The sequence below is a fragment of the Pseudophryne corroboree genome, chromosome 2 (genome assembly GCF_028390025.1).
Source record: "Pseudophryne corroboree isolate aPseCor3 chromosome 2, aPseCor3.hap2, whole genome shotgun sequence".
Classification (NCBI taxonomy): Eukaryota; Metazoa; Chordata; class Amphibia; order Anura; family Myobatrachidae; genus Pseudophryne; species Pseudophryne corroboree.
Genome location: NC_086445.1, coordinates 249,204,713 through 249,220,445, shown reverse-complemented (window position 1 = coordinate 249,220,445; position 15,733 = coordinate 249,204,713). Strand labels below are relative to the sequence as shown.

Below are 15,733 nucleotides of genomic sequence, written 5' to 3'. Positions count from 1 at the left end.
TTTTCCTGGAACACCAGCTGGCACAATCCTGGGTTATCTCCATTGCTACAGTCGGGCCTGGTAAGGACTTTCCATCTAGAAGATCATAAGAACTATCTCACACTACCAGTGCCCTGTGGCTCCTGCCATCCTGTAGTACCCAGGAACTGTATTTATTATTTGCTGACTTTTACGTTTTCTTTTACTGCTGCTGTGTTGCGGAGTTGTCATAATAAACATCATTGACTTTTATCCAAGTTGTCGTGGTCACGCCTTCGGGCAGTTATTATTCATGTTACTTACATGTCCAGGGGTCTGATACAACCTCCCAGGTTCCGGTACATCTCAGCCCCTACAACTGAGGCTGCCTCCCGTCAGCTCAGGCCCTCAGTTGTGACAGTAAGCACTGACCTAATGAATCCAGCCGGAGACCAGGATCAAGCGGCCAGGCCGATGCAAGAACTGGCAGCCCGACTAGAACATCAGGAGGCTGCACAGGGCCACATCATCCGCTGTCTCCAGGATCTCTCTACTCGGCTGGATGGGATTCAGACAACTCTCCGTGGATCAGGCGCATCTGGTGCGTCAACCACAGTGACTCCAGCTATAACCCCACCCACCTTACCCATTTCTGCTCCACGTCTTCATCTTCCAACGCCAGCAAAATTTGACGGATCTCCAAGATTCTGCAGGGGATTTCTCAACCAGTGTGAGATTCAGTTTGAGCTACAACCTGGCAATTTTCCCAGTGACCGTACAAAAATTGCCTACATCATCTCTCTTCTCAGTGGCTCCGCCCTTGACTGGGCATCACCGTTATGGGAGAGGTCCGACACCCTGCTATCTTCTTACACTGCATTCGTGTCAACATTCAGGCGCATCTTCGACGAGCCAGGCCGGGTAACCTCAGCTTCATCCGAGATTCTCCGTTTACGCCAGGGGTCACGTACTGTAGGACAATATCTGATACAGTTCCAGATCCTGGCATCCGAACTGGCATGGAACGACGAGGCCCTGTATGCTGCATTCTGGCATGGCTTATCTGAGCTTATTAAAGATGAGTTAGCTACCAGAGACTTACCTTCTAAGTTAGATGAGCTAATCTCACTCTGCACGAAAGTTGATTTACGTTTCAGAGAGAGAGCAACTGAGCGTGGAAAATCATCTGCTCCAAAATCTTCTGCTCCTCCTCCTCGTCAACTGTCACCATCTAAAGATGAGCCCATGCAAATTGGCCGTTCCCGTTTAACTCCTGCTGAGCGCCGAAGACGTCTCTCTGAGTCTCTTTGTCTTTACTGTGCAGCTCCGTCTCACACCATCAATGCCTGTCCCGAACGTCCGGGAAAACTCCAAACCCTAGCTCGCCCAGGAGAGGGCCGGCTAGGAGTAATGATCTCCTCTCCATCTCCTCATGATTGTAATCTCCCAGTCTCGCTTCAAGTTGCTCAACGTTATCGGAACGTCATTGCCCTCCTTGATTCCGGAGCAGCTGGGAACTTTATTACTGAAGCCTATGTTAAACGGTGGTCCCTACCCACCGAGAGACTTCCTTCCTCCTTTTCCTTAACTGCCGTGGATGGCAGTAAAATTTTTGATACTGTTATTGCTCTAAGGACTCTACCAGTTCGTCTGAGAGTGGGAGTTCTTCATTCCGAACTTTTCACTTTTAGTGATTCCAAGAGCCACACATCCTGTGGTCCTGGGCCTTCCATGGCTCCGTCTTCACAATCCTACAATTGATTGGACGACTACGCAAATCCTGGCATGGGGTTCCTCCTGTGCAGAGACATGTTTGTTTAAAGTATTGCCTGTCTGTTCTTCCTCCCCCAGGTCGTCGGATGTTCCACCTCCTCCATATCACGATTTCACGGATGTGTTCAGTAAAGCTTCTGCTGATATCCTTCCTCCTCATAGAGAATGGGACTGCCCGATTGATCTCGTTCCAGGGAAGGTTCCACCTCGAGGCCGAACTTATCCGTTGTCTCTGCCTGAGACGCATTCTATGGAGGAATACATTAAAGAGAACCTAGCAAAGGGGTTCATTCGACCTTCTTCTTCCCCAGCCGGCGCAGGCTTCTTTTTTGTAAAAAAGAAAGATGGTGGTCTGCGGCCGTGCATCGACTACAGAGGTTTGAACGACATTACCGTCAAGAACCGTTATCCTTTACCCCTGATTACTGAGCTCTTTGACAGAGTTAGCGGAGCTACCATCTTTACAAAGCTGGACTTGCGAGGTGCATACAATCTCATCCGGATCCGTGAGGGTGACGAGTGGAAGACCGCCTTTAACACCCGTGACGGACATTATGAGTACCTCGTCATGCCCTTCGGATTGAGCAATGCTCCAGCTGTCTTCCAGCATTTTGTCAATGAGATTTTCAGAGACATTCTATACCGTCATGTCGTGGTCTATCTAGACGATATCCTCATTTTTGCCAACGATTTAGAGGAACATCGTTTTTGGGTTAAAGAGGTTCTGTCCCGTCTCCGTGTCAATCATCTCTATTGCAAATTAGAAAAATGCGTCTTTGAAGTCAAGTCCATTCCGTTTCTAGGGTACATTGTGTCCGGTTCCGGACTAGAGATGGATCCTGAGAAACTACAAGCAATTCAGAATTGCCCGGTACCCTTAACCCTCAAAGGGGTCCAGAGGTTCTTAGGGTTCGCCAATTATTACCGAAAGTTTATACAAGACTTTTCCACCATTGTGGCGCCTATTACTGCTTTCACCAAGAAGGGTGCTAACCCGTCCAAGTGGTCTGAAGAAGCCATGCAAGCTTTTCATCTTTTAAAACAGAGGTTCATCTCTGCGCCTGTCCTGAAACAGCCTGACATCGACTCTCCTTTCATCCTAGAGGTGGATGCCTCCTCCGTTGGAGTAGGAGCGGTGTTATCTCAGAGGGCTAAAGATGGCCATTTACATCCTTGCAGTTTCTTCTCCCGGAAGTTCTCCCCAGCTGAGCGCAACTATGCCATTGGCGACCAGGAGTTGCTAGCCATCAAGCTCGCTCTAGAAGAGTGGAGGTATCTGTTGGAGGGAGCTTCTCATTTAATCACCATACTTACAGACCACAAGAACCTTTTATACCTGAAGGGCGCACAATGTCTCAACCCTCGTCAGGCCAGATGGGCACTTTTCTTTTCCAGGTTCGACTTTAAACTCCAGTTCTGTCCGGGCTCTCAGAATCGCAAGGCCGATGCCCTTTCCCGTTCATGGGAGCAAGAAAATGAGTCAGAGTCTTCAGACAAGCATCCTATTATAAATCCGTTGGCATTCTCCACGGTAGGGATGGACTCTACGCCCCCATCAGGGAAAAGTTTTGTGAAGCCGATGCTAAGGAAGAAGCTCATGCATTGGGCCCATGCTTCCCGTTTTGCCGGACATACAGGTATCCAAAAAACCCTGGAGTTTATCTCTAGGTCCTATTGGTGGCCAACTCTGAAAAAGGACGTCTTGGAGTTTATTGCATCTTGCCCAAAGTGTGCCCAACATAAAGTATCCCGCCAGTCGCCTGCGGGGCAACTGGTTCCACTATCCGTTCCCCGTCGACCATGGACCCACTTGTCGATGGATTTCATTACAGACTTACCCATGTGCAACAAGTTCAATACCATCTGGGTGGTAGTTGACCGGTTCACCAAGATGGCACACTTCATTCCTCTCACCGGTCTTCCGTCAGCTTCCAAGTTGGCTCAAGTATTCATACAAGAGATCTTCCGACTCCACGGTCTTCCTGAAGAAATTATCTCAGATCGAGGAGTTCAATTCACAGCCAAATTCTGGCGAAGTTTATGTCAAGTCCTCCAAGTCAAGCTAAAGTTTTCCACGGCTTACCATCCTCAGACCAATGGTCAAACCGAGAGGGTGAATCAGGACTTGGAGGCCTTCCTCCGCATCTATGTGTCCTCCTCTCAAGATGACTGGGTTCAATTACTTCCCTGGGCCGAGTTCTGTCATAACAACCAGTATCATTCTTCATCTGCTTCAACACCATTCTTCACTAACTTTGGATTCCACCCTAAAGTTCCTGAGTTCCAACCGCTTCCAGCAACTTCTGTTCCCGCAGTGGATATCACCTTGCATCAGTTTGCCAATATCTGGAAGAGCGTACGATCAGCTCTGCTCAAGGCATCGTTCAGGTACAAGAAGTTTGCGGATAAGAAGCGTCGAGCAGTTCCTGCTCTCAAGGTGGGTGATCGGGTATGGTTATCCACGAAGAATTTGAGGTTAAGAGTTCCCAGTATGAAGTTTGCACCTCGCTAGATCGGTCCTTTCAAGATTGAACAAGTCATCAATCCTGTTGCTTACAGACTCCAGTTGCCTCCCTTCTTAAAAATACCCAGGACATTCCATGTTTCCCTGTTGAAACCGCTGATCTTGAATCGGTTTCATTCCTCACTTCCTCCAACTCCGAAAGTCCAAACTCAACGAGGCGTGGAGTATGAAGTGGCCAAGATCCTGGACTCACGTCACCGTTACGGTCAACTACAATATCTTATTGACTGGAAGGGTTATGGTCCTGAGGAACGTTCATGGACCAATGCTTCTGATGTCCATGCTCCTGCCTTGGTCCGGAGATTCCATTCCAAGTTTCCTCAAAAGCCAAAGAAGTGTCCTGGGGCCACTCCTAAAGGGGGGGGGGTGCTGTCACGATCCGGGTATCTGGACACCATTTCTTACCCATCAGATGCCTCCTAAGGCTGGCTCAGCGCTCCAGGACCGGATCCCATCTGTTATCCTAATGTTCACATTCCTGCATCCTCTCCTGTCTCCGAGACGCTGTCACAGTAACGCCTTATTACATCTGGCATGGCGTCTCCCGCGGCCTCCGCCGCCGTCCCTGAGCTTCTGCATGCAGAGTGTCAGAGTGGCGATTACGTCAGCCGCGGCCTCCGCTGTGTCCGCGTGGTTGGATGTGCACTTGTCAGCCTGGCGTCTCCTGTCTCCAGTGGCCGGCGCCGCCATTACTGTTTTCATTACCACATGGATTACAAACCAAACTTCCCTCCAAGTGTCTGCATGGGCGCAGCCATCTTGGATTCTGTCAGCTGATCATTTCCTCCAGTCTGTTGTCAGTATTGTTAATCTGCATAATTGCCTAGCCAATCCCTTCCTTGCTGCAGGTATAAATACACGGTGCCTGAGCAAGGAAGGCGTCAGTGCTTTGGTTGTCAAACCTAGTTCCTGTTTGTCTCTCTCCTGTGATTGTCTTCCAGGTTCCAGCTCCTGTCTCAAGACTTCCACCATAGAGACCCGCACCAGCATTCCACCTGCGGTGTAGCCCGACTCTCCAATCCATTGTGGATTCATCTGTTTCCAGCTACAACATTACCTGCTTCCAGCTCAGCTTCCAGCAGAGTACAGCTTCCCTTAAAGGGCCGGTGTCCTTTCTACACTTTACCACTCTCCACCGGTATTATTATTTCTCCGCTCTCAAGTTCTACATTTCAGTTCATATTTCATCGCTCCCAAGTTCATTTATTATTTAACTGGTTCCAGCCAGTATCCACTCCGTGCTAACAACAGTCTGGTTCCAGCCAGTATCCACAGCAGCTGTTTTACCTTCAGCAACCCAGCTTTTCCTGGAACACCAGCTGGCACAATCCTGGGTTATCTCCATTGCTACAGTCGGGCCTGGTAAGGACTTTCCATCTAGAAGATCATAAGAACTATCTCACACTACCAGTGCCCTGTGGCTCCTGCCATCCTGTAGTACCCAGGAACTGTATTTATTATTTGCTGACTTTTACGTTTTCTTTTACTGCTGCTGTGTTGCGGAGTTGTCATAATAAACATCATTGACTTTTATCTAAGTTGTCGTGGTCACGCCTTCGGGCAGTTATTATTCATGTTACTTACATGTCCAGGGGTCTGATACAACCTCCCAGGTTCCGGTACATCTCAGCCCCTACAACTGAGGCTGCCTCCCGTCAGCTCAGGCCCTCAGTTGTGACAGTAACATCCCCAAGAACAGGAGCCGCTGAGTTGGTTCCAGATGGTTCTTCTGTAGATTGAGAATCCACCCATGGCGTGACAGAAGTTGGATAGTGTGGTCAACATGAAGCAATAAAAGCTCCCTGGATCTTGCTTTTATCAGAAGATCGTCCAGGTAAGGGACAACATTGACCCCCTGGACCCAGATTTGGAACATCCTCTCTGCCATCACCTTTGTTCGGAGCTGTGGACAGGCCAAAGGGTAGTGCCTGGAACTGGTAGTGATCGTCCAGTAGGGCAAACCTCAGAAAAGCCTGAGGTGGCCAAATTGGAATATGAAGGTAGGCGTCCTTGATATCCAGCGAAACCAGGAAATCCTGTTCTTCTAGACCCGCAATCACTGCCCTCAGGGATTCCATTTTGAACTTGAAAACCTTTAGGTAAGGATTCAAGGACTTTAGATTCAAAATGGGCCGTGCCGAGCCGTCTGGCTTTGGAACCACAAACAGGTTGGAGTATTAACCCGTGCCTCGTTGTGGTATCAGTACTGGAACAATGACGTGGGACTGGACCAACTTTTGGATGGCCTGTTGCTACGTAACCTGCATATTCTCCAAAGCTGGTAAGCTTGATTTGAAAAATCGTTGGGGAGGAGCGCTGTCAAACTCCAGCTTGTAGCCCTGAGAAATGAGGTCCCTTACCCAGGTATCATGGCAGGAGATTTCCCAGATGCGGCTGAAGGGACGCAGTCGGGCTCCCACATCGAGATCCCCTCGGGTGGGTGGGCACTGTCATGCTGAGGACTTAGTGGAAGCAAAACTGGTGCTCTGTTCCTGAGAACCAGTGGTTGCAGGTCTTTTTGACTTACCTCTGGCGCCTCTATTTGCATTGGCGGCACCTCTGGCCCTAGAACGAAATCTGTTAGACAGAAAGGACGGAACAGACGGCCCTGGGTAGGAACGCCTAGCCGGCGGGGCTCCAGAGGGGAGAAACGTGGATTTCCCAGCAGTGACTTTGGAAATCCACGCATCCAACTCAACCCCAAAGAGTCATTCCCCCGAAAAGGGGATGGATTCCACACTGCGCTTTGATTCTGCATCCGCTATCCACGGACGCAACCACAAAGCCCTGTGCGCTGACACTGCCATGGCAGAAGTCCTAGCATTAATATTCCCCATCTCCTTGAGCGAATCACACAGGACGCGTGTAGTGTCCTGAATGTGCCCTAGGAGCGTCACCGTAGTGACCAGAGGCATAGCACCGGAGAGGCCCTCCTGAATTTGAGTGGCACATGAATGAATAGCATGGGTCATCCAGCAAACCCGCCATGACCGGCCTTTGCGATACACCTGCTGCCATGTAAATAGATTTGAGTGTAGCCGCTATTTTTCTGTCCCCAAGATCCTTTATAGTAAAGGAGCATGTATGCCACGTCCGCGTTCAGCCGCACTTTGAACCGGGGGACCCCCCTGGTTTGTACTCTCCACAGTCTTCACCTTCAGGCATATGTTAGGGGACTTCCGTAGATTGAGAATCATGGCGTGACAGAAGTTGGATAGTGTGGTCAATATGAAGCAACAAAAGCTCCCTGGATCTTGCTTTTATCAGAATATCGTCCAGGTAAGGGATAACATTGACCCCCTGGACCCAGATTTGGAACATCCTCTATGCCAACACCTTTGTAAATACCCTCGGAGCTGTGGACAGGCCAAAGGGTAGTGCCTGGAACTGGTAGTGATCGTCCAGTAGGGTAAACCTCAGAAAAGCCTGATGAGGTGGCCAAATTGGAATATGAAGGTAGGCGTCCTTGATATCCAGTGAAACCAGGAAACCCTCTCCCCCAGACCCTTCACTGATTTGTAAAGATTGGCTGCATTGTTCACAAGAAACAGAATCAGATTACACTGGAGAGAATCTAGTGGGACATACACTGCACAGCTTGTGTTTACCCATGTTTCACAGTAAGCACAAGAACATACACAGACATTAATACTGATCAAGCCTGCCTTTACTGTATGTGAGAGGAGAGAGAGAGAGAGAGAGAGAGAGAGAGAGAGAGAGAGAGAGAGAGAGAGAGAGAGAGAGAGAGAGACCCCAGCGCACCCCTAGCTGCACAGTGCCAGTGAGGCTGACAGCTAATTGTATCATAGTAACACTAATCATTTCTGTCCTGTAGAGGACCCAGATAGTGTACAATAGCGGCTCTACCCCTAGCAGAGGAAGGTGCCAAAATGCCTCTGGTTCCGCTCTGAGGTAGCTCCGGCCCTACAGTGATTTTTTTTTTATACTGGCAAGGTCTCCTGTTTGCTTAAAAATATATGCTAGTGCTAGTTCAAGCTATTTGAGGCCAGTCTACACAGGGGGCTCTAACGGGTCCCCCCCTTCCCCCAGGAGGGTCCCGTATGCCACGTCCGCGTTCAGCTGCACTTTGAACCTAGTGGGGACCCTGGTTTGTACTCTCCAGAGTCTTCACCTTCAGGCATATGTTAGGGGTGTGCGGCGTGCTGCAGTTTTGACAGCCAAGGCGCAGTGCCCCGCTGAACAACAACCTCGCAAGGCCGGTGACCGCCCCCCCCCCCCCCCCCCCCTAACTCCCACTGTGCAGGTATGCCAAAACAGCATACCGAAAATACCAAACGTTTAAAAGAAATTGAAGAAAACCCTCTGGAGCTGCAGAGATGTGCATCCTCTCCTGAGGGCACTTTTTTCTAAACTACCTGTGGGAGGGCGCATAGAGGGGAGGAGCCAGCACACCCAGTGAAGAGATTTAAAGTGCACCGGGCTCCTTTGGACCCCGCCTATACCCCATCGTACTAATCTCCCCAATATCCCTTATGGATGCTAGAAAAATGGGCCTTACCGAACCGTCCGGTTTCGGTACCACGAACAGGTTGGTGTAGTAACCCTTTCCCTGTTGTTGCAGTGGTACAGGAACAATGACTTGGGACTGGACCAACTTTAGGATAGCTTGTTTCAGCATAACACGCGTATCCTCCAAAGCTGGTAAGCTTGATCTGAAAAATCGTTACGGAGGAGCGCTGTCAAACTCCAGCTTGTAGCCCTGAGAAATGAGGTCCTTTACCCAGGTATCCTGGCAGGAGCTTTCCCAGATGCGGCTGAAGTGACGCAGTCGAGCTCCCACCTCGAGATCCCCTCGGGGTGGGTGGGCACAGTCATGCTGCCTGCGGTTGCTGGTTTTCCTGTCTTACCTCTGGTGCCTGTAGCCGCATTGGTCCTAGCATTAATATTGCCTATCTCCTTGAGAGAGTCACACAGTGTTTTAGGAGAGTCACTGTAGTGACCAGAGACATATTCCCCAATAGGCTATCTTGAATTTAAGTAGCCTACGTATGAATGGCATGTGTCATCCAGCAACCCGCTATGACCGGTCTTTGTGATATACCAGCCGCCTTTTTAGATAGGCGAGAGACTGATACGTCTACGGCCGGGGGTTCTTCCTAGATTTTCCTGCCTTCAGGAGCAAATGGGAAAGTGTGCAAAAATCGTTTTGTCACTTGGTATTTCTTATCTGGATTTTTCAGGCTAACTTAAGCAGGTCATCTAGTTCTGTAGAATCAGGGAAAGGGACACGGAGTTGTTCTGTGTTAAGAAAAACGACTGCTGTGCTGCAGCGTCCTCTAGAGGGAGTTTTAAAACGTCCCGTATAGCAAGTATGAGGGGCTCAATACCCTGTGCAGAAGGGGAATCCCCAGTAACAGGATCCAAGTCCTCCCCCTCCTCCTGTATCTCCTCATCAGATTATGAGAGTAAAGCAGGTAACCCACGTTTTAGAGGCTCTGATCTAGAGTGGGGGGGGCTGTTTAACACCTGCCCTTGCCCCCCCCCGATCCCCCTCACTGAGGACCGGCTACATTGCTCACATGATATGGAACCAGATGTAGAGGGAGAGAATCTGATGTGACATACACTGCATAATTGGTGTTTTACCATGTTTTGATTTTTTAAAATCATGTGTTTTTATGGAGTTTAAAAAAAACAAAACAAAAAAAACAACAACAACAAACAAACAAAAATAGAAATCATTGAAACAAAAGAGAAAATAAAGAACTTAGCATTTCCTGGAGGGAATCAGCGGCAATATATCTCAGTCACAGGCAGACAAAATACAAAAAAGAAAAAGGAAGTGCATCGCACAGTCTAACATTCAGAACTAGAGCAAATAACATACAGCTGAGAGAATACAGAGATCGCCAAATAAAACATTGATGTATGGGGAGGGGTAATTCGGCAGATGTCAAAGGCAGGGAGAACACAAGTGACTAATTCCTTACAATGGGTTTGGGGAATCAATAGAGTATCTAGACTTCAGCCACAGGCCCCAGATTTTTTCATATTTACCCGGACATTTACGTTTAGTATACATAAAAAAGTGGGAGGGTCCCATGCCATCCAGTTACGGGCTATACAGACTCGTGCCAAGGTAAGTAGGTTAGTAAGGTAAATTTTAAGAGAGCCACTGAGAGAGTCCCCCAAATCCAGCCCAAATATACATATATACGAGGAGTCAGAACAAGAAACTGAATACCCGTATCACGGATACAGTTTGTCACCTCCTCCCAGTAAGTAGAAACATGTGGACAGAGCCAGAGCAGATGCCAGAAACCAGCATTCGTAGCCCTGCATTTAGGAAAGGCATCGGACTGTAAGCCACCTATATGGTATAGCCTACTCGGGGTCCAGGTGTTTTACCATGTTTACAGTAGACAACACTTATATACACATACACACAGACAAGAAATATAATAGCAAGCCTGCCCTTACTGTATGTGAGAGGGAGACACAGAGGAAGGAACAGCACACCCTAGCTAAGCAGCCCCAGTGAGACTGCAAGCTGTTTTATCATGGTGTAACACCGGAGGTTTTGTCCTTTTCAGGACACAGATTTTGTACAATAGCGTCTCTCCCCCTTTTCTACACCCCTGTACCAGTTTTCCTGCGTATCCCGAGTGTCTGGAGGAGCTGTGTGTGCCTGCTGCTGCAGCTGTAAGCAGAGGTAGGGGCCAAAATGCATCTGGTCCCGCTCTGAGGAAGATCCGCCCCCTGTAATGGCACCGGAGCTTTATAGATATGTATTCTCCATATAAGTGTAAAACATCACATAAGTGGTAGTTTTCACTACCACTGCCAGTGTACACAGGGGAACTATAGCGGATCCCCCTAGGGAGGGTCCCGTATGCGACCCCTGCGTTTGCGCAGTACAAAGAACCGGGTGACACCCCTAGCTGGGCCCCCAGTTTGTACTCGCCACTCTTCTCACCTTCAAGCAATTTTAGGGGTGTGCGGCGTGCTGCGATTGTGACCGCTAAGGCACAGTGCCCCACTGTACAACAACCTCGTCCTGCACGGTGCAGGTATGCTGTTGCCCAAACAGCATACCGAAAATAATAAAAGTTTTAAAATAAACTGAAGAAAACTCTCTGGAGCTCCAGAGTGTGCATCCTCTCCTGAGCCCACTGCCTGTGGGAGAGGACATAGAGGGGAGGAGCCAGCACACCCAGTTGAAGAAATTTAAAATGCACCCGCTCCTTTGGACCCCGTCTATACCCCATCGTACTAATTCCCCAATATCCCTTATGGATGCTATAGAAATAAAAATTTAAAAAAAATCATAGAGTGGGGGTAAAAACACTTGCTGCTAGTAACCTGATACTGCCTTAACCTTCTTAATACGTCTTACAACTGGTCATAGCAAACTTGAGATGGTGGGCAGATTCAAAAGGTGGATGCATGCAAGGCTGTGTCTGCTACTCTCTGCTAAAACCCTTCCCAGGTGCACATACATGCATATGAATGCACAAGCACTGAGACGCCCACTTTGAGCCTCTGTAGATGCTGTAATACCACCTGGTACGTCTTTAGCTGCCACCCTTGTTTGCACCACTGAAGTCTTATGGCAGGTGCAGATTTTCCAATGTGAATGGTGAAGTGCCTGCAGCACTCCCACCATTTTCATGCATCTGAATAGCCACCTCCCAGATACTACCCAAGAACGCCCACACTTTTCCAAAACATTTGGTATACCATGTATCTCAATCGCAACTGTGCCACTGTCTGTGCGCAAATCAGCAGCATTGTGTATAACTCTGAATCAGGACCATTAATAGTAAATATATTTACTATGCTATACCTGTAGAACTTCAGGTCCAATAAATAACCCTAGAAACTAGTTACCCTTTTGTGAGCCTGATGATGTCCCCAGGTTGGATCAAGTTTCCTACATCATCCCAGACAGAGATGTTGATGCTGCCCGTCTTGTCTGCTACTTTACAAGTTCTAACTTCATGTCCATCCTTTGTCTTGGTAACTCTACCTAAATGGGAAGGGTGAGGATAGTGATTAATAGTGATAATATGCAATTGGAATATGAAGTGTTTATTTCTCCCACTCTTAAGCTTCCCCTACTCGTTAGCTGGCCGACCTCATGATTGGTAAGTGCATACACACTTAGCAATTGTCCGCCTGATGTATCATGCCTGACATTACAGCTGGGCGGGGATTTGAATGTCCCTGCAGCAACTGTACACACAGCCAGATGCACCGATATATCTGTCAACATCGGCTGTGCTGCAGTGCTGACGCAACATAACGTCGTTTACAGACATATCGGACGTACACACCAGCCAAAGTGCTTGCCATATATATCGGCCGTTCGATTGAATATGTACCCAGCTTTACATCGTTTATTTATTTACAACATAAAATAAGATCAGAAGAAACATTTCTTGGGGTTACAACAAATTTAAGAAAAACAAAAAACACAACAACTATATGTATACTTAATATGAAGCATTACAAACTGTATTCGATTCTTCAGTACTACAGATCGGGGTCCTCAACCGTGGTCCTGCAAGTTATATTTTGAAGACTGCACCCTGTATGGACATGAGGGACAAATACGGATCCAGTAACATAAAGTCACCTGTGCATGATCTTTAAAACAAGACCTGTTATGGGTACTAAAGTCTAACACTTGCAAACCATTATCTTGGCAAGTGGTGTGACCACATCTCCCTTGAGGTTGGTTCTTCACCGAATGCAGTACTGGTGTCACCACCACTAATGTGCCTCATTTCTGACAGTGTATGGACTCTGGTCACTTTTAGCCCTTTTATCTCCCAGATGGCCTGTTATATGTTAAACCCATTTTGTTAATATGAATATTTTAATTAGGTTTTATATTATGGATGTACATTGTGTTATTAATTGTAATTCTAGGTACGTCACCATTGCATTTCAAAAAATGACTCGGATTGGTTGCTATGGGCAACGCCGCCACTAGTCTGTTTTAGAGGTTTCAGTAAATCTACCCATAGGTCTATAGTGTTGCCCAAAGTATGCGGGCAGGGCGCAAGGGCAGCATGCGTGCACGCTCTAAAAGGGGGTGCAGCATGCTGGGGAGGGGGGCATGGCTCCACTCGCGTCACTGTTGGGGGTGGCGTTGCCTCCGTTAGTGTTACAAATGGGGGGGTGCACGCCCGTTAACATCACTTTTCACTGTTTGAAGACTATTTTAGCCAGCTATACACAACGACCCCACACGATCCTGACTTAATGACTAAACTACTAGACGAAGCAAATATCCCTGTATAACGCCTCTACAACGGGAAGAACTTGAGAGGGCGATAAACAGAAGAGGAGATAGCTAAAGCAATCACCTCTATGCATTTAAACAAAGCACCAGCGCCTGACTGTTTTCAATAGAATATTCTAAACTTCTACACCACGATGCTATACCAGCGATACATTCTCTATATATAGACATGTTCAAATTGGAATCTCCTTTGTACCCTAACTTTAATCAAGCCTACACTACTCTCATACCGAAGCCCAATAGAGACCATACTTAACCATCTTCATATCGCCCCATCACGCTTTTGAACGTTGATTTTAAAATTTTGGCCAAGATAATGGCAGACAGACTTCAATCCTTTTTTGCTTCCATGTTAACGGACCATCAACTTAGCTTTGCCAAAGGCAGGCATTCGGTAAAAGGAATTCGCACTGCCATAGCAGCAGTTATGGCGGCGAACTTTCAGACTGATACCCAGAACATGCTCTTGAGCCTAGATGCTACCAAGGCATTTGATATGGTCTCTTGGCCCTACCTTCATGATATATTAAATATGAGGGGATTTGGATCGACATTCCAAACTTTAATAACATTTTTCTACACCCAACCATGTACTTCTTTACTAATCAATGGGACTAAGGGGGTACAAATTGGGCTAACCAGACGAACGAGACAGGGTTGTCCACTCTCGCCCCTACTTTTCAACTTGGCGTTGGATCCCATGTTACGAGTGCTGCAGAATTGGTCCAACTTCAAGGGAATTGGTAATGGTGCGGAAGAGGTTAAAATATCAGCTTTTGCCGATGACGTACTTCTATTTATCTCGGAGCCAAGGAGGGCCCTGGGACCGCTGTTGGAACGTGTACGGGAATTTGGACTTGTATCGGGGTTCGAAGTTAACTTTGAAAAATCCACAGCCCTATATTTAAAACCAGGTTATGCACATCCAGCATGGTTTAGGGAGACCCCCATTGAATGGACAACCAAAGCGATTATTTATCTAGGGGTGCAAATCCCAAGGAACTTAATCAATTTGTATGCCTTCAATCTAAAAAAAAATTATACGCAGTATGAAGGAGGACACAGAGCGATGGCGACATCTCAACCTATCATATTTGGGTAGAGCGAACTTGGTGAAAATTATTTTATTTCCTAGAATTTGTACCCATTACAATCCCTCCCAATTTTGCTATCTAGGAGTGATGCGAAAGAGTTTGTCAAAATTGTACACACGTTTATTTGGAACGGTAAGAGAGAGCAAGGATTAGTATGATCAAACTTCAACAGAGGAGATCTAATGGAGGTATTAATTTACCCAATATATCAGAATATAGCCATGCCTCCCACGTGCGCTATCTGCGAGACTGGCTCTACGGTAGAAATATGTACTCTAATACGACCTTGGAGGCCGCATTTTTAAATGGTGATAGTATTGTTTCCTTTCCGCATTTACATGAGGAAGAGCTACCTAATTCGGTTTGCGCAAATCCATTGTTGATGTCCACTCGTAAAGTTTGGCATATCTTACGAGACAAATGTTCCTTAAATACGTACATGTCCCTTTTTCTTCCCTTAGTCCGTAATACCCGTTTCCAAGAGAGACATGCGAGTCACCCTTTTACATTATGGGAAAGACATGGCATCACTTCCATACGACACATTATGAATAGTGTATCGAGAAAACCATTCACACTTGCACAAGTTGTAGAACGATTTCCAATACTGAGATCTTTTCCCTTAGCATACCTCCAAGCTCAACATTATGCGGCTGGTGTCTCCAGGATGCTAACCCCGAAGGATTATGATAATCCGCTAGATAAACCCCTCTTCTAAGGCAATATTGATACACTACTCATTTTTACACGTCCTGTTACAATATGACGAACTAACAACGGAGATGGCACAATGGAGAGACCAATTCACATCTCTTAGCCCAACAAAATGATTGAAAACATTTGAGTTATCTGTTAGACTAGTCCCCGCCGCATCTTATACAGAGCTATTTTTGAACATTTGGCACAGAACATACAGATGTAGCCACCTTTATCTTGACTGGCTGAGGCGTTTGTCCCGATCGAGCATACGCAGCGTAGGGAGGCGCGCCTAGTCACAGAGAGGCGTACCTAATCGCACGGAGGCAGACAGAGCGTTTGGCGTTACCTTTACGTGTAATACCTGCGATCATCCACCAGATGTCGCCTTTTACAATCACCACTGCGCATGCGTGT

General features: G+C 47.4%; 1 protein-coding gene across 2 annotated transcripts in view; it reads right to left on the bottom strand.

The window, feature by feature from the left end:
- Window positions 1-15,733, bottom strand: part of NABP2 (nucleic acid binding protein 2) — a 74,158-nt gene that overhangs the window by 32,076 nt on the left and 26,349 nt on the right. For both annotated transcript variants that reach the window (XM_063952640.1, XM_063952639.1), the window contains one exon: window positions 12,107-12,245. In XM_063952640.1, coding sequence (XP_063808710.1) covers window positions 12,107-12,245 — 139 coding nt within the window. The remainder of the gene's footprint in view (window positions 1-12,106; window positions 12,246-15,733) is intronic.